Source organism: Talpa europaea (genome assembly GCF_964194135.1).
Source record: "Talpa europaea genome assembly, chromosome: 6".
NCBI classification, from domain to species: domain Eukaryota; kingdom Metazoa; phylum Chordata; class Mammalia; order Eulipotyphla; family Talpidae; genus Talpa; species Talpa europaea.
The window spans coordinates 49,882,416-49,902,406 of record NC_140072.1 but is presented as its reverse complement, the minus strand read 5'-3'; the positions used below and the strand labels follow the sequence as shown (position 1 = coordinate 49,902,406).

At 37.8% G+C, this 19,991-nt stretch overlaps 1 protein-coding gene across 4 annotated transcripts in view; it reads left to right on the top strand.

Annotated features, from left to right (window-relative positions):
- CTNNA2 (catenin alpha 2) overlaps positions 1-19,991 on the top strand; it is a gene marked incomplete at both ends in the record, with an annotated part of 953,627 nt that overhangs the window by 200,730 nt on the left and 732,906 nt on the right. For all 4 annotated transcript variants that reach the window (XM_084235606.1, XM_084235605.1, XM_084235604.1 and 1 more), the window contains 2 exons: positions 3,685-3,804; positions 7,761-8,027. In XM_084235606.1, coding sequence (XP_084091732.1) covers positions 3,685-3,804; positions 7,761-8,027 — 387 coding nt within the window. The remainder of the gene's footprint in view (positions 1-3,684; positions 3,805-7,760; positions 8,028-19,991) is intronic.

Below are 19,991 nucleotides of genomic sequence, written 5' to 3'. Positions count from 1 at the left end.
GGTCAGTATCTTTTCTAGAGGGTTCTATCTTTCCCTCTGTATCTATGCACAGACTACCAATAGTATAGAATGGGATACTTGGTTAAACAGAATGCTCACGTTGGTGTTTGTATAAACAGCCAGGCGCGGGAGGAAAACAGCTGTCTGAAATGCCTGTAATGTCTAAGGTCATGGGGGCGCTTATAGTAGGGAACAAGATACAGCTGCTTCTTAGTCTGTATCCCTGTATCAGCTTATAGGAAAAATAAGCTGAGTCACTGAGTCTCCCAAAGGACTCCTTATCAAAGGGCCCTGTGGTTTGGTTAACAACACCCACCACGGAGCCAGCAGCAACAGCCCACCCTCTGTGTCTTCTCCTCAGCATTTCTTCCACTCCTCCCACGTTCCCTTCATCTGCAGACATCCAAGAGTAAGATGAAGCCTGCCTTCTTCAAAATTGTTTAGGAAAAAGTAGTCTCCATTCCAGTAGATAATATGCAGCAGGACGGTATCTGTAGAGTAAATGGAATGAATCAGGCTTTTTTACACCACTAGCCCCTATGACTATCACTTGCAGCCTTGAACTTGTTAATGTAGAAGGCACGTGGGTGTCGGCACCTGGGGTTTGGTGTGGGCGTGAATATGTGCATGCCTGAGCCGAGGGGCCGGGGACATAAGGGTAGCGGTGCTCAGACAGAGGAAGGAGACAGGAGGACAAGTGACTGCAGAAGAGGCAAGACCACGCGAGAACGCCAGAGAAAGCCCAGAGACTGTGTAAAGATTTGCTGGGGGCTTGGTTGCTGCCAGCCTCCCAGCCCCCTGCCTGCCAACCCTGCACCTGGTTGTCTCACAACAGTCTCTCTGTTTCAGGAGTTCCTAATACTTGCCAGGTACTCTGCTATGTATTTAATATTTTGTGTTTCTTAGCTTCTTTAATTCCTAAAACAACCTGTGAAGTGTATGGACAATTTTAACTTCCTGTCATCAGTGAAGATACTGAAGGTCAGAAGTTAGATGGCTTCCCTGGATCGCAGAGTTACCAGAGGGCTGTGCTGGGATGCAAACACAGACAAATCAGACCCCAATGTGTCATGAAAAAAGTTTTTTGGAAAGTGTCCCAACCTCTTCTTCAGTTTAAGAACCTCCTTTTTAGGCATGTTTGGCATATAGGCAATTTTCTTTGTCCAGACCCCCAGAGGAACAAAAGATTAGCTCTGTTTAAAATTAAAACCTGATTTTTATATAAATTTTCATTTGTCAAGTGGCTGATAACTGCCCTTTTCCCTTTTTTCTTCTTTCTTAAGCTCCTACAACAGTCTGCGTGTATCTGCCTGTCTAGACATTCATCCAGTATCTCAGTGTGTGTATTTCTAATCTAGACTTTGGTCCCATCTTCTCTATTTCAGGGGCTTTTAGATTTCGAGCCATATTACTTTGAGAACTTTCTACCAGGTCACCTTTCAGATCCTTTTAGATTAAAACTCTGAGTATGTGCAAGTGTACAATTTACATAGACAGCTCTCTCATTGATGTTTCTTTTCAAAAGAACGTCCATGAATTAGAAACATAAAGTTGAAAAAAAGACTAGATTCTTCAAAGAAAACCAATGAGAAAATGAATTAGAGACACTATACCAAAATAAGTACTCCAAATTGGTCTGATTAACAAATGGTAGAAGTTTTATATATATATATATATATATATATATATATATATATAGTCAAATCCAAGATTTAGCTCCCTCTGAGATAATTATTTTGTTGCTCCCCAGCACCAGTTTTTATGTCCTGAGATTTACAACTCACTTAAGCAGCAGGAACAAATTAACTGCCAAGAGCGTCCGCTCAGTCTGATGCTGTTGATAGCCTTGTGAAGATGATTATAAATATATCAGCAAGTGAGGCATTTCTCATTTGTTGTTTTAAAGGTTTGAGGTAGGATATTATCATTTAACTATGAACATGTTTTAAATGGGCTGTTCCAGTATCATTAAGTGTCATTTGACTGGAGTGCCTAAAAACATCCTAACATACAACACTTCCTGTTTTCAACTATCCTGCTTTTTTTTCCTGGAGTAGTACTAGAGCTGGATAGGAACCAGAAAACAACTAACACAGGCTGTTGTAGAAATTCTGGCCTTTTACCCAGGCAGAGGAAGAACAAGCAGTACTTAAGGAATGGTAAGGTCAGGAAAAAGCTTTATGACTCATGCATGAGGTCCCAGACCTGGGTAGCCCTGTAAGGTCTGAGCACTGGTTTAAAGACAAAGGGTTCCTTTTAGACACAAATGTCTTCATGTTTGTTACATTGATGGCATTGTTTTTCAGCAGGCACAACCATTTGCTGCAGTTTCCAGACAAGGGCAGGGAGGACAGGCAAAGAGGTAAAAGAGGCAGACTAGCTTTGACTGGCTACCCAACCCTTCTGAAATGCAACTTTGTTTAGATAGTGCTGAGGTCCTGGCCATGAATCTCCAAAGGCAAAGAGCTCTAAGTAAGCAAACTTGTTCATTATTGCCTGCATTGGTGTGCTCATTACATCTGGGCTGGAAGTTCTATTGGAATCCTTATTATATCCATTTGCTGAATAATATATTTTCTCATCAAGGTGAGGAGTAAAATCATCATTTTAGAGTTTTACAATTAGAAAGAGATATAAAAGTTCTGCAGAAGAATGGAAACAATTTTATGTGGTGTCCAGATCACCATGGTTCTAAATCACTGAACTTGTTTCAACTCTTTCTGGAGTGAGTTAGCTTAGTTAGTAAATTGAGTGCTCTTATATCTATGAAGTAAAAGGTTTGATGGCTTCTGTTATCACTGCTTCTTCTTCCACACAGTGCAACTTGAGAAGAAAGTTGAATTAGCCACCTTTGTGATGGCATCAAGTTTAAAGGTGTATCTATATAACTCAGAATTGTGTTAATATATGGCTGTTTCCAGCCATTTTAATGGTCATTTGTTTTTGTATTAACAGTGAGCTATTTCTATGTCATTCTCTGGTTTGTGCTACACTACAAATGTCAGCTTGAATTTTGCAGTAGGCCCATGTATTCTCCACCTTTTTTATTACTCCTTCAGAGCTACTTTTTTTTTCCCTGTTCTCTTAGAAGCCTGTATTAGTTGAGACTTCAATCAGGCTCCCTTCATATCTAAGCACTTTTGATTTTGTAAACATGTATCTCTCTTGTGCCTCAGTCACTCAGAACTATGTCCTTGACTATTTCCACTGATAAAATTTACTTCAGAGATTCTACCTGACAGTCCCTTCACTTCTAGAATTAGGTATTGCAAAGAAGATTGGTTGAAGATTCAAACTGTATCAAACTTTCAGCAGCCTAGGAATTATTCCAGTTTTATTTGTGAACTACTTCTTCTAAAGAGTTCTGTAATTTGTTTTAAAATTCTATATTTAAAATATTTTTAATTTTACTTGAAATTAGAATTTTATATTCCATATCATAATCATAATATAGTAAAATCAATATTTTATATGTCCCAAGAGCTCAGCAATTACCTTTTACATGTAAAATGTCCTGTAAACTTTGAACAAATATTTATTCTGATTATAAATGCTTGCTAAGGGTTTTGTTTTCTTTTAATTTAAATGATATGCATATTGTTTTTTAATTTACAAGCTACTACCTATAACTAATATTATTTAAATGATATTTAATTATAAATGTTTCCTTTTTTGTCACTTCAGGTAGAGGAGGCTCTGGAAGCTGTGAAAAATGCTACGAATGAGCAAGACCTTGCAAACCGCTTTAAAGAATTTGGGAAAGAGATGGTGAAACTTAACTATGTAGCAGCAAGAAGACAACAGGTAGGAAACGTTTTTGGAACTGATAGGCGAGAAAATGTTTGAGTTTAATCTTAATAGGTTTGTAATTCTGAACAATTGGATCAGCTGCATCTGCCAACCAGTAAAATAATCAAATGCCCTCCTCACAGGATCCCTAAATTTGCTTCCTCCTGGGTGAGTTCTGATACTGCTGTGGGTCCTGGTATACTCTCTGGACCCTGGCTACTTAAAACAGGTGACAAACCATCTGCTGCATTGGTAAGAACCACCTTGTCTGCCACAGCACACCTAACTTTGTGTTCATTGTAGAAAAAGCTCCTGAATCAAATAAAAAAATCAAACTGGCACAATGCTGTGAGCACTCTCTGGGCATGACTCTTTGCTCTCATTTTCTATTTCCTACCCTGTGAATAGCACTGTGCATATGTACAGCAAGATAGGCAGTGTGTATTGAAAACTGCTGTGAAAATGAGAAAGGCAACAGTTAGAAAGTGAAAGGAAAAGTAGAAGGAGATTGGGAAGAGAGGAGGGAGGAAGTGGGGCTTGTGGAGCACTGGTATGATTAATTTGAACATGGCTGTTCTGAGATTTCGTCATCATTTTTGTCTAGAGCTATGACCCCTATTTTATTTTATTTTTGAAGATTTATTTATTTTTATACAAGAACCGGGGGACAGGTCAGATGTGCGGGAGGGTGAGAGGATTCACCGGAGACAGTGCAGGGAACAGAACAGGCAGACTGAAGAAATACACTGCTGAGGGGAGCAGCTGATGAGACAGGAGAGGTCTGCCATGCCATGTGGGTATCTCCATGGCTGGCTGGGATTGAAGCTGTGCTGCAGAGGCCGTGGACAGCTTCACAGTGTGGCGCTCAACTGCCTGCGCCACCAGGGAGGCCCTATTTTATTTTTTTTAAAGATATCCTTATTTATGCATACAAGAACCGGGGTACAGCCAGATGTGAGGGAGAGTGAGAGGATTCACCAGAGACAGATCGGGGAACAGAACAGCCAGACTGACCGAAATGCACTGCTGAGGGGAATAGCGGGCGAGACAGGAGTGGTCTGCCATGCCATGTGGATATCTCCATGGCCAGCTGGGATCAAACCTGTGCTGCAGAGGCTGCAGACAGCTTCACAGCGCTCACTCAACTGCCTGTGCCACTAGGGAGGCCCTCTCACCCCAATTTTAGCCTGCTGTATTCGTTCATCTGGTACCACTGGGGTTTTGTTCCCAAAGAGTGTGTTATTCTTTCTTAGAAAAAAATCATACCCAAATCGGAAAGGGTTAGTTCAGTGCTGCCCGAGTTCTTTAACATTTAGGACAATTCTAATTACTATTTCTAAGGTTCTCTATGACCAAAGAAAGTTTTAGTCAAAAAATATTTGTTGAATGTTCACTCTTTGCTAGGCAGTAGCAAAGAGTGTTGGTATGACAGACTTGACCAAGATCTAATCCCTGTTTACCAAAGAGCTTAACATGTCCTTGTGACCTGCACACACAGATTTTAGTTCGTGATGATTGAGTGACTTGCTATCAGCAGAACTCCTTCAAGTGGAATTTTGTGTGCAGTATCCCAAAATATAATATGTGTAGGGTTCAAAGTTACTTTGAAGCAAGGTGTGAGATGAAAAAGGCATTGAACTTGTTTAAGCAATGGATAAAAAGAATTTGAATCTTGATTTGAGTGTAACAAAGAGCTGGTTGGGAAGAAAGAAAGAACCAGGACATTCAGTGTCTTGCAAAGTGGTTCGATTTTATTGTAAATGAGTGAGTAGCATTTGAATAGTCCCAAGTTTGGTATCTGTATATAAGATTTACATTTTATTACTATACTTATATTCTAAAACAGGATAGGACACTGGAAGAGGAGCTGAATTAGTCTAGGTGAGAGATGGTGGTGATCTCAGTGTGGTAGCAGTGGAAATGAGAAAAGTAAAAAGTCAAAGTTAATTTTGAAAATAGAACACTCAGGATGTGCTGTTGAATTGGATGTGAGGTTAAGGATTGACAGTAACTAATTCACTTCAGCAAATGAGTAGGTGGTGATGAATTTACTGAGATGGAAAAAACAAGAAAAGGGACCAGTTAGGATTAGAAATCAAGATTTATATTTAGATACATTAATTTTGAAATTCTTGTGAGCTGTCCAGGTAGAACTGTCAACTAGAAATGAGATGTGGGCTGGAGATTGAAATATTACTCATTGGCATGTAGTTTACATTAAAATTCATAGGCATATATGAAATATTCATATGATAATACTCATAACTATAATTGTTTTTATTTGAATAGTGCCTTGTCTTTCTAGCTATTCAGATTCTTTCTAGAAAATTTACAAAAAAATCAGAATTGAAATAATAAAAAACATATAATACCTTACCACCCACAAAAGCCATATTTTGGTGTACTGCAATTCACTTAATTTGCCTTCATATTGTAACGTGTTTATAATCAATGTATGCATATAATTATGTACAGTATATTCTTATAAATAATTTTTTATAAATTAATTTTCATATTGACTAACAGTCCATCAAATTCAATGACTTACTTGACCACTCACTCATAATTCAACATCGATATTATTTCCAGTTTCTTTTTTCATGTGGTTAAAGAATATCTTCTCAAATAACTTAAAGAATTTACCCTCACCCCCCATTTTTCACTTCCATAATCATATATATATATATATATATATATATATGTTTGATATGGACACTAAGCTATGAAATATGGAATTTCTAGATGAGAGCTATTCTGGAGGAATACCTTCACTTTTTATCTGTGTTCATCTTTGGGGGTTAAAAATAAATCCCAATTCAGAAATTTGAGTTTGTTGACATAAATCAATTAGTGCTTAAGCAAAGGAGAATCAGTGACTCTCCTAGTTGTTTATTGCTTATTATCAATTTACCTTGATAAACCTTGATATCAAAGTTAGTGTGCTTGTTAGAATTATTTTGGCCCACAGAAGAGAAGACATAGTTCACTGTCAAGAGGTTATCTGTCCATCATGTACCAAATGAATAAGTGGGAATAGAATACCCGTGGTTCAAAGACTCATTATGTTTTGAAATTGAAAAGTACTGTCCCAGAGGTGATTATCTGGCAATCCTAAATGGCTCTCAGAGAGTAACACTGCCTTTAACATTTCCAAAATAAAAACATTTTCTTAACAATAATCTTTAACACTGAAATAAAAGACTCTCCAGTGGCATTATTTTGACATCCAAAAGTAGGAAAGCAGACCATTTTTATTCCTTAAACTCAATGATTGAGCTGCCATTAAAGGCATTTTTTTTTTATGAGCTTTATTTTGGAAATACTAATGAAATGGCAGTAAGACACTCAGCACAAACCAGGAGAGTTTGATTTTTCCATATTTGTAATTTTAATGGAGACAGTTGAATTGTAATTGAAAATGGAAGCAAGCAGAGTATCACAAGACTGAAGCTTGGGTTTTTCATTGATTAATGACTAATTAACGTAAGCCATTTACCTCGGTGACTCAATTTATGTATTCTTTCAGTAATATTTATGAATGCTTTTATGGTGTGGACATTGTGTTAATGACTGAAGAGTCCTCAAACAAGATATATTGGGCTCCTTGCTCTCTTTACATGTAGACTATAGGAGGGAAACAAGTTTTAATGAATGAATATGATAAAGTGTAATAGAAGGGAGTAGGGTCTCATGGAAGGAGATAAAAGGGGACATAGCTTAGAGAGTTGTATGGAGAGTTGGTTCTAGAAGACAGGACATATCAGGTGAAATGATAGGTTTGAGAAGGCTCATTCGGGTATTCATACAGAAAGAATAACTATGTACAAAAGAACAATTATGTACAAAATCTTGGAAGCTTGAAAGAACATAAGAGAACGTAGAAACATTCTGAAGTTCAGTATAGTCTATTCCAAATGCCTCCATGCCAGACTTTTTGGATGTGTGATGGGTTTTACGTTTCGCACACACAGGAGCTTAAGGACCCTCACTGTCGAGATGAGATGGCAGCTGCCCGAGGGGCTTTGAAGAAGAATGCCACAATGCTGTATACGGCCTCCCAAGCATTTCTTCGCCACCCAGATGTTGCTGCCACAAGAGCCAACCGCGATTATGTGTTCAAACAAGTCCAAGAAGCCATTGCTGGCATCTCCAATGCTGCTCAAGCTACCTCGCCCACTGATGAAGCCAAAGGTCACACGGGCATTGGCGAGCTGGCTGCGGCTCTGAATGAATTTGACGTAAGCTTTTGGGGGGTGTATACAATATCCACTTTGATTGAATACCTGGTGTTGGGGAGGAAGGACCACCACGATAGTACACATTGATGAACATCTTCTAGACACTTTCGATAGTAAGATAAATGTGTTTTTGTTTTTAGAATTCCAACATATTGACAAAGTGGTTCTTTTCTATTTAAAGGAAATAGAAACTGTGTTTCAGAAGGCTTGGTCTCATGCCAGTAAAAACCCTTGTACGCTTAATCTTCCTACCCCTTGGACTATATTAGTGACAGTTCATCATTTAGATGATTATCTTATTATTTGTCCTTTCTTATTGTGGGACAAATATCATGGCCAGTCTATGTATAGATTGCCTCTGTTATATCTAGGTTATGATTGTCCACAGTTTCTTCTCATTTTATATCAGTGGCAAACAAACTCCATTGCCCTCTTTTTTTCATGAGATTCTGGTCTTCTGTACATTGGCCCCTCAGGGTAGCACTTTCTGCTAGTCCCATGAATGACCCTACCTGCTATTTCTAACAGTTTGTACTGCTGAGGCAAGCACAGGGAACAGGTTCTCTGTGCTGGGGCATATTCAGTTATCAAAATCAGTGAAAGGGTTGCAGGTAATCAGCAGCCCAGGGCCACAGTCCTCTCCCTCCCCTCGGTCAGGCTATGGGACCAGCCTTGAGAAGCTGGAATTCAGTTGAATTTATCCTATGTTCATTGAGAACCTACGTGTGTTATAAGAGCTACAAAGATTTATAAATAATCTATCTGCTTTGGGGGTTATATTTTTCTGTAGGGAGATGAGGGAAGTAGAATGTATTAGATACCTTTTAAGTGATCAAACAATGTTACAGGAATTCATAGGAGAAAAATAGGTTATTTAACAGCTATGGAGAAGCTGCTTGCTTTGGGGAATGTTGTCATTAAATTTTGGCAGGAGATTACTAGCTGGCTGTTGGAAAAGAGGGAATCAGAAGCAGTGCAATGATTGCTAAAAGCATAAGATGGAAGATAGAATGGAGAAGTAATTATAACACTTTATATTCAGATTGCTCTTTGCTATTTACACCAGGGTTTGTCCTCTTATTTTTTTTAGTTAGCTGAGAAATAAATATATTGAACATAGACAATATATTTCCCAAGTCATTTTATAAGGATTAAGTGTGATAATAAATTTAAAGCATTAGCACTAGAATTTAGGAATTAATATTTAATTGTATTTACAAAGTTTCAGGAGACAAATGAAAATCAATTGGAACTTATAAGACATAAATAAAAAAATTAATGGGAAAAGATAAAAAGAGATCCTGTTTACAAAGTAGACCATAAGAATAATTGGACACTTTTTCATTACTTTTATGTCTTTATGTGTGCTGGAAATAATACTGATATAGATGTGGAAGACCAAAAAAAAAAAAAATTCCAATGGTATTGAGGAAAAAACTTTACTCTTTGATAAATGATGTCATGATCCCAAATGGGAAAACTATCAATTTTATAATGTTAGGGAATACAATGAAAATTCTAAGATTGTTCTTTTGAAACTTGACAGAGTAATGATAAAGTTATTTTCTGGACTAAGAATGGGTGAGGCAATATTTTAAGGAAACAAACATGAGCAGGTCAACCATTTAAATGGCAAAATATTACTATAGGAAGTTTAAAATTGTGCATTTAAGCAAAATGCCTTAACAGTTAAACAGAACAGAAAATTATAATCGCAAATACAAAATTATTTTATGAAATGACACTTTTTAAATTAAGAATAGGTGAATTAGTCAGATTTTGACACCATTGAATTTTATAAATAGAAATAATTTCATAGTAAAAAAGTAGGCAGTGCAACCTAAGGAGGACCAGGTGTTAGTGTAAAAGTGAGGCATACCTATATATACTCTTCAGCTGCTGCCACCTTCTGCCCAAGAGTGTGATTATAACTCCACGGTCCCATTCTCTTTTTATTCCAACCATTTTCATTAAAAACCTTTTACCTGAAGTGAATTTAATAATTGAGGCATCAGTGTTGTATTACAAAAGTAGTTGGATTCTTAAAACTCAGACAACATGGAAAAAATCTAGTAGCAAAGTATTTCAACATATGTTAAATTTTCAGCTGTTTTCTTTTACTATAATATTTTCTAAAGCTAGAAAAGACTTTGGGAGCTGAACATATGATACAAATTTAAATGCTTTTTTATAAAACATGCTATAATAACAAAGTAATTCACTAATTACATTTTGTTAATTTTATATATTTTATATTTTAACGAGTTTTATTACTTATGTTACCTAAGTAATTATATATTTTATTAACAAAGCATATTAGCCAAGTTATCTTTTATTATTAAATCTATATACTGTTTCTTAAATTTTAAATTGTAGAAAGCAAGATCCAATGCAAAAACTTTTATTTTTCAAAGGTTGACAAAAATGAACATGTGGAGCTGTCTATTAACATTTTATACATAGTATTTCCATCTGTTGTCATTGTGATTTAATAAATGCACTTAATTCCTATATTTTTCTCAAAATCCATTATTACAGTAAAATATTATTGAATATTAGAACAGATAAGGTAATGAGCCGGTTTTAGATTTTCCATTATTTCTGACAACAGCAAACCTACACAGTCCTTAATAGTATTTGAAATCCCTGCACTAAAAAAAAATGTAGTATTTTAAATCCCTGCTCTAAAAAATAATATGCTATTTCTCTTTATAGCATAATTATACACTGTTCTACAATTGCATAATGAATAATTTGATATGATTTTTATTTCCTAGACATATTGACTTGAAATTGAGTTAGAACTCACAGGCATCTGTTTTGAATTTTAAATGCCAATCTCAGATATTAAAAATATATATATATTACATTGGGGGGGGAAATGCATTCAAACTTTCTGTGATCTACTTTTCTAACAATATTTCCCTGAGATTTGGTTTAATAGCCTGCTAATGTAGTAGTATTTTTATTTATTTTTATGTAGAAGAACTGAAGGTGTAGTCCAGAGGGTGGGGTTGAGAGTATTCACCAGAAACAGAGTGGGAGCAGAATGGGCAGATCTACTGAAACACACTGCTGAGGGAAGCAGCGGGCTAGACAAGAGAGGTCTGCTGCATCATCATATGTGGGTTAGCTCCCTGGCCAGAGGTCAAACTCAGGCTTTAGGCTGTAGTGGTTATAGTGCTAAGACTTAACTTCTAGGAACCAAGGAGGCTCCCATAATAGAGTTTTTAAAAATTAAAGTGTCTTTGAGATCTTGAAGTAAAAAGAATGACAAATAGAAAATATTTTTCCCTAGTCAGCAATGTTAGCATGCCCTGCTGTTAAATTTCAAGCACATATCATGTTAATAGCCATAAGCATGTCAAATTGGTTATGTGGGGTGGGATGGAGAAATGGCTTTAAGTTTGATAATTGGTTAAGGGCAAAGTAAAAGTTAGGACTTTTACATTCATTTGTCTAAAGCTAGAGGATTGAGATCTCTCTGGGAAATTATAGTGGCTCATTGTTTGGTGATCTATTTTCTGCTACTATTAGTCTGCTTACATGAGTAGTTGATATGGTGATTTATGAACCAAAAGAATGAAGAAAAAATAAGAATTTTAACAACTTGAAATTTTCAAAAGAGTCTCTAATGATCCAAAAACAAAAAAGTGAAATGATTGCCTATGAATGGAAAACACAGCTTCAGTTAAAAGGCAATTTGAGGTAATTTTGTCTTGTAAAACTATCTACTAAGGAATACAAAAAAAAAATTAAATGTAATGACTACTCGAAAGTAAATCTCATTATGTCAATTTTGACTGACAGAAACCTTTCAAGAGTGGAAGAGAGGAAAATTAAGTTACTTCTCCAGAATTTTTTATTGTATTAAGAAGAGTATAGTATATCTTATTTTTTGAAGCTTTTGTAGTTGAAGATACTTTAAAAGAATTTGAAATTAACATCAAGACCCTTAAAACCATAACCCTATTTTGATAATCTATGAGGGTCTCTAGTGACCCCTCACTCAAAATCTTTGTACTCTTATTTTCTAGTTCTTAACTGTTTCATCCTTGGAAGGGAGGGACATTTAATAATATTAAGCATGCTTTCTTTCTTTCTTTTTATTAATAGAGGCATGTTTTATTTATTTGTTTGTTTGTTTTTGTTTATACATGCACTGGGTAGACTCAGAAGCGCGGGAGGGTAAGAGAATTCACCAGAGCCAGAGCCAGAGCAGGGAGCAGAGCAGGCAGAAGGACCAAAGTACACTGCTGAGGGGAGCAGCGGGCGGCAGGAGAGGTCTGCGCGCCATGTGGGACCCTCCTCCGGTGGCCAGGGAGCAGCCGGGGATCGAACTGGCACCGCAGAGGCTGCGGGCAGCTTCGCAACCCAGTGCTCAACTGCTGCGCCACCGGGGAGGCCCTAAGCATGCTTTCTTTCTTTGTGTGACTTTTAACTTGCAAGATTTAAATATCTGTCCTTGAGAAGTAAAACCATCTGGTCCCAACCACACTGAACTGAAATGTTTTCATGACAGATCAACTTGATATAAGTTGCCCTTCCTGTTTCTTCTTAATTTTCTATACTTCCCTTCTGCCTTCTGAGATTTTCTTTTTTTATACTTTTCTTTATCTATGTTTTCTGAATCTAATTGTAACTTTCTACTTGATCTGGTATTCAGTGTCTGGGAGTGTTGGAATGTGAGGATAGTGACTGGCATGATCGCTGCTTCACTGGTTGATTGTGACAGCAAAATTCTGTGTCTCACAAGGTTTGGGGGCTTAGGCTAACTGCAGAGGTGAGAGAATTGTCCCCAGTGGAGCATCACCATGCTCTAGGGATCAGTGCCCTAAGGTTGTGCCAACTGTGTGCTCTTCTAAGTGTACACAGATTTTCTAGAGGCTCTAGTCCAAGGAATGAGGTTATGCAGCAAAACTTCAAGTGGCAGCAGTCATTTCACAGCAGTTCCCTAGCCTGTTTTGGGAACTCATGGAATGCATTTCTGGACACTGAGCGTAATAAGAGCTCTGCTCTAAGGTTTGGGATCCAGTTTGGAATTCACTCCAGTAGAGAACTGAAGAACTATATAAGGTCACTTTAAGGATGAGGCCCAAATACAGGACCTCAGAGATCTATGCAGAGGAGCCTGAAGTAGAGATTTTTCTCTTGTCCCCTGCTCCAAATAATACACTTATGCTTTCTGAATAGTGGCATAATTATTTTCTATTTCCTGTTGTTGATACTAGGCTTAGAATAGATGTTCCTCTGGAAATTTTGTCCTATAAAGAGACAAGACCCAGAGTTGTGGCTGGCTTAGGGATTATTAAAGGGTTTTATTAACTGGTGGGTTCTACAGCATCAGGAAGGACAACTATCTCTTGGGAAAAGTAAGTTTTCACGGAACATCTGGTATACTCCCTTCCCAGTTCCAATCCTTTTTGGGTAGAAATCCATGTAGTTTTGTTTTGTTTTTAATCAGAGAGGATATCCCCAGGACTCATCTCCTTCTCTGACATTCCACAAAGATTAGCTTATGAACACTGCCAGTTTCCCATATACTACATTACATTAGAATGAGGGTGGAGAGATGAGAGAGCCCTATAAAAATATTGCAAGCACACATAGATGTGGAAAAAGCAAGATATATCCAGTGTTCTAAATAAATTAGTAAAGTAGAGGCCAAATACATAAAAACAAAAGCCAGCAGGAAGAGCCATTTAGCTTCTGGAAAGCAATTTTAGATTCCTAATTCAGGTACTCCATCTGAATTTAGATTCCTAATTCAGATGGAAGAGGCAAACCCAGCAGTTTCCTGCCTATCTCTGTCCATGCCAATATTTATTTATTTATTTATTTATTTGTTTGTTTGTTTGTTTTTTATACATGCATTGGGTACAGTCAGAAGCACGGGAGGGTGAGAGAATTCACCAGAGGCAGAGCGGGGAGCAGAGCAGGCAGAAGGACCGAAGTACACTGCTGAGGGGAGCAGCGGGCGGCAGGAGAGGTCTGCACGCCATGTGGGACCCTCCTCTGGTGGCCGGGGAGCAGCCGGGGATCGAACCTGCGTCGCAGAGGCCGCGGGCAGCTTCGCAACCCAGCACTCAACCACTGCGCCACCGGGAAGGCCCCATGCCAATATTTTTGAAGACTTAGCATCTGTATCGCTGTTATGTCGCCTTTATTACTTTTATTAGTGTGCTTTAATAATGATCTGTTATATTTCTATGAAGTAGTACCTACTTGATGGCCATTGAAAGTAGTCCAGCTCTTTGAAAAGAGCCCGGGACTTGGATTCAGATGTCTCCATCCTACTCCAAGCTCTGCAAATAACTAAGTATGTGTGACCTTGGATTGCTGAGTGAGATGACATCTCTAGTCTTTGGGGTAGGATTTAGATATAGGAAAGCTAAAACCATTCATTGAAATTTTACTGTGTGCCAAGAGAGATGTGAGAATGAAGAAGTGTAAGATGTAAGGGAAAAAGGCTTAGTAAACAGCTAGCATAAGTGCTGCGGTACACACAAGTGTCTGGCATGCACATAACCGGCTGTGTGAGTAAGGATGAGATGGGACGGCACTGAAATCATAAAAGATGCCTTGAGCAGGTGGTGCATGTGTAGCAATTAACATGATCAAGTGTGAATAAGGGTTTTTCACAGGCAAAAAGAACATCATTGCATGTAGAGGCCTAGTGGATAAGGAATGCATAAAATATTCATTTCTAGAGCCCAGGAGAAATTAGGCTAAGTGGGAGAGCTGGAGGCAAATCCTAGAGAGCCTTGTTGCTCTTGTAAGTGTCTGACCTCCATTTTATAGGCATTTGGAGAATCTGATGCTCTAAACCAGGGGGTGCATGAACAGATTTGTTTCACAGATCACTCTGACTGCAGGGTGGACAGTGTATTTGAAATGGACAAAGCTAAAGGGCACCTTGAGTGATGGGGGTGAGATTATGTATGTCTACAGTATATTGTTTGAGTAGGGATCGAAAGAAGTGCATGGATCCAAACCATATGGAGGGAGTAAGTCAACAAGGCTTGGGGACTATATTTTTTGTTATCAGATAGCCAGAGTTAATATTTTGTACGATAAACTTTAGTTACTTGAAAATAACAGATATTTGTATGATTCCAACTATATAATCTTGGGTCTGTGGGAAAAATGATTTCTTACATGATAAGACTTTCTTGCATTGCTTTTTCCTGCCTCTTAATTCCTTTATGTACCTACCAGTATGATTATTTAATATCTAGTAAACCTATATATAATATAGATATATTGATATATATCTATATCTATATATATCTATATAGATATATAGCAAATGTTTATATAAATTCTCTTAATCCAAATTCTGTAACATCTGGGATTTTTCAAATTTAAATTGTTTGTTTAATTAAGCTACTATGGATATGTGCTTGGTATCTTCATTTTACTTAGTATCTTTTTAAAAAATATAAACTTTTAGACATACTTTTCAAAAAGGTGGAAACAGATTTTCCTGTCTGGTAGGATAGCACTAGTAGGATATACCCCCAATAACTGGGGGCTAGTAAGGCCCACCAATTCTCAGCTCTTTTTCATATCATCTTCTAATGAGCTGATTCTCATTCTACTCTTTTCCACTCAAGGAAGTTGAACTTCTTGAAATTGCCTATTAATATGTTTTAGTTAGGAACAAGCAGTGATGCTATAGCATTCTTTATCATACACTGACATCTGGTGGCCAAATAGAACATTAAGAAACATCCGGCAGGTCCTGTATACCTGTAAACAGCACAAGTAGAAATGGTGGTCTCAGCAGCAGTGGCTGTAGCTCAGAACAGGGTGTGGTCTGTTTGCTGAGAACATTTAGTCTGCTTATGTCACCCTTGTATACACTTATGCTATGCAGTGGAAGTCACACTAATCCTATTTTGGGAAAGTTTACAGCTCTGTGAAGTTGTTATTAATGAATACAGAAGCAAATGAGTTTGTAGAAGGAAGCACAAGCAGGATGGCGAGCTGAGGGTGGTTCTGCTGACTCACCATGGGAACAGGTGCACCACCATCCAGAACAACCTATTCTCTGCTTCCCAGGGAATCCCTCTTCACCCATTTAGCCAGTGTTCTCATTTTTTGTCCAGAAATTGTATCTGGATCTTGCCACCTACCATATCTTCTTGCCTCTAATAGCTTTACCTTTTTAAGGCATTATAAGTCTAGCAGTAATTTCTGATAGTGTTGTTTACATTTCTCTCATGATTTTGATACTTACTTCAAGTAAATACCCTAATAAAATTTTATTTTCTGCATTTAGGCCAGCAAATATGGAACTATAAAAATGAGCAAATAAAATGAAATTTGAGATATTTTTGAAAATTTTAGTTCAAATCTTTGCCTCCCTATCAATCTTAAATCAAAATACTGTATTTGTTTTACTTTTTACAAGAGAAAATGTACAACATCTATATTGTTCCCAATGAGAATGCTTTCTTTTGAGAATATTGACAGATTCTGTGGGTCTGAGTTCACCTTTTTTTCAAATAATTAGAATTAAATACAACAGAATACTAATGTGCTTGATTATCATGCTCTAACTGATCTTTGATGACAATTATTTTAATTACCATTTATTTATTGCTCATATTTTAGAATTGGGAACCAAACAAGTCCTTTCATCTAGTGATCCATTTACTGATGAGAAACATATATATTTTTAAATGTGTAATGCCTTTGTCTTACTTTCATGATTTTTTGTGTTAGAAGAGCTTGTTTTTACTTAAACCTTCAGAATTATACATTCTTCTTTCTCATGTGTTTCCCATTGTACACTACTGGGAATTACTTGATCCTCATTTATAAGATTTAGTTTTAATCTGTGGTGAAGTAAACACAGACACACACTGGCATACACAGACACTCGCACACATGGAAACTCACATGCATACACACATACTCACACAGACACACACACACACACACACTCTCTCTCAGATACTCACAGATACACACAGACACTCACACGTAGATGCAACTCCTGTCACTTCCCCTAAAACACTGATTTGATTCTCACACCAAATAACATACTTCCCGGAATTCTCCGGCAACATCTGGAAACTATACTGCATCCTGTTGAGTTCTGTTGTTCCTTTTTCCAAATGTTCTCTGATACTCAGGTGTGTTCTGATTATATCCATTCATTAGGCTAAGGCTGTAGAGAAAAGGTTACCCTTAGATGCACATGTAGCAGTTAAATTGGCAGGCAGCTAACATTGCCAAGGGCGTAACTGAGTCCCATGCTAGACATCCTGGTCACAGCTGTCCTACTAGTGGACAATGAACAGCATAGTACAGAGGACACAAAACGATCTTGTGTTTAAATGCGCTCATATCACTTTCCCCTCTTTGTCTTTGTTTTTTCATCTATCAAATGGCTTATTAATGTAGACATTTCAAGATTGTGATAATAGCCTTATGCGCTAACGTTCACAAGTGTCTAATTCATGGGAGGCACTCATGTGAACTAATTATTCTTTCCTTCTCATTCTCTTACAAAAGTGTCAGCAGCCAAATATCATCCATCTCAAGTCAGTTTTGAAGTTTTTTCCCTAGAAAAGCCTCAGAGAATAGTGGCTAATTGAAAAGTTGTTAATGTCACATGACAATAGCTCTGCATGTAACAATGCTGTTTGTGCTCCTTTGGGCACACCCACACCCCCGATAGAGAACAGCTTCCAAGAAGGTGTGATCAAAGCATAAGCAGTCTTGAAAAGGAGGTCTTTTTGTTTCACACAGGAAAATTTCAGAAATTAAATCACTACTTGAGCCATGAATGAGTCCTACAGTAAGAACTCATACATCTGGTACTAATTAAAAGAATAAATAGCACCTCTGTGTTAGCGTGGGGATTTTCATTCCTTTTCCAGTTTCTGGTGTGAAGGCCACCTTTATCTTCACCTTAAGTATAAGATATATATTTTTTTTAATAGAGGCATGCTTTATTTATTTGTTTGCTGGTTTGTTTGTTTTGTTTATACATGCACTGGGTACAGTCAGAAGTGCGGGAGGGTGAGAGAATTCACCAGAGCCAGAGCGGGGAGCAGAGCAGGCAGAAGGACCGAAGTACACTGCTGAGGGGAGCAGCGGGCGGCAGGAGAGGTCTGCGTGCCATGTGGGACCCTCCTCCGGTGGCCGGGGAGCAGCCGGGGATCGAACCGGCGCCGCAGAGGCCGCGCGCAGTTTCGCAACCCAGCGCTCAACCGCTGCGCCACCGGGGAGGCCCTAAGATTTTTTTTTTAAAGATTTATTTATTTATACAAGCACTGGGTACACTCAGAAGCACGGGAGGGTGAGAGAATTCACCAGAGCCAGAGCGGGGAACAGAACAGGCAGACTGATGAAGAAATACACTGCTGAGGGGAGCAGCAGGCACGGCAGGAGAGGTCTGTTGCACCATGTGGTACCCTCGCCAGTGGCCTGGGATTGAACCGGTGGCCTGGCTGGAACCGGTGCTGCAGAGGCTGTGGGCAGCTTCGCAGTCCAGTGCTCAACCGCTGCGCCACCAGGGGAGGCCCAAGTATCAGATTTCCTAAGGCCTGGTTACTCTGAATATGATTGTTCAAACTATATATGTGGAAGGAAGATGGGTGGCTGACAAAATAGGGTAAGGGAAAAGGATAAATTGATGGCTGAGGATGGTGTTCCTGTTTGGTCTAGGAATCACAATGTAGAGGAGGTTATTTTTTATCGCATATTCTATCCAAGTGATATCTTCCTATCACAATTAGCAAGACATGACACTTATTTTAAAGAGGCTAATACAAATGATAAGGAAAAATAAAACTGAAAAGTCATTGTTAATTTCTACATTTCATTGCTGCTCAGTTTTCTTTTGTTTTCAATTCTAAATTTTGTTGAGGTAACATTGTTTTATAACTCTGTATATGTTTCAGGGGTACGGTTCACACATCTACAAAAGTATATTATACCACGCCTAGTACCAGAACCCCCAATAAAACTTCCTCATAGTTCACCCTTTGCTCCTACCACCCTCTCCTTCTGTTGGCCTCAGTTCCAAAGTCAGACTTCAAGGGTTTGTTTAGGTTGGTTTTGTCTATTCATTTATATTCTGCATATGAGAGAAACCATAGGTATTGACATGACTTACTTTGCTTAACATAATCCCTTCCAGTTCCATCCATGTTGTTGGCAATGGCAAGATTTTATGGTTTTTTTTTTTTAATCTTGCTAAGTAGTATTTCTTTATGTATACACACCACATCTTCTTTATCCTTTCATGTATTTGTGGGTACTTAGATTGTTTCCATAACTTGCCTATTCTAAGTAGTGCTGCAACTAGTTTATCTCTCTTAAAACTGTCTTATAAAGAAATTCTGGTGCTGACCCTGCTTGTTGGCCAAGTCTCAGATGTAGTAGCTCCTCTGAAAGAAGCAGACACGTATGCACATCTGTTGGTTTGAAAATACCTCCTGTCTTCTATGCTGGTGTCTTCTATGCTCATGTCTTCTATGCTTGGTATTATTTCCTTTCACTTCTTTCAGGTTTAACATGTGTTTAAAAATTTTCAGAAAGTTTTCATAAATAGAGTATAGATATGCATATATGTGTACCCATATGTGTATATAAGTTTATGAGTATATGTTAATACATAAAGCTATGTAAATATTATTTGCATTTACTATATACACAGTCATTCCTTTGTATCACAGGGAATGGTTCTAAGATCCACAGGTATCAAAATCCATGGATGTCCATGTCCTTTATGTAAAATAGTGTAATATTTGTACATAACCCATGCACATCCTTGCATATATTTCAAATAATCTCTAGATTACTTCTAGTACCTAATACAAAGTAAATCTTTTTAAATGGTTGTTACATTAAATTATTTAGGGATTAATGACAAGAGGAAATCTGTACATTTCAGTACAGACACATCCATGGATTTTCATTTCACACTTGGTTGATTCCATGGAA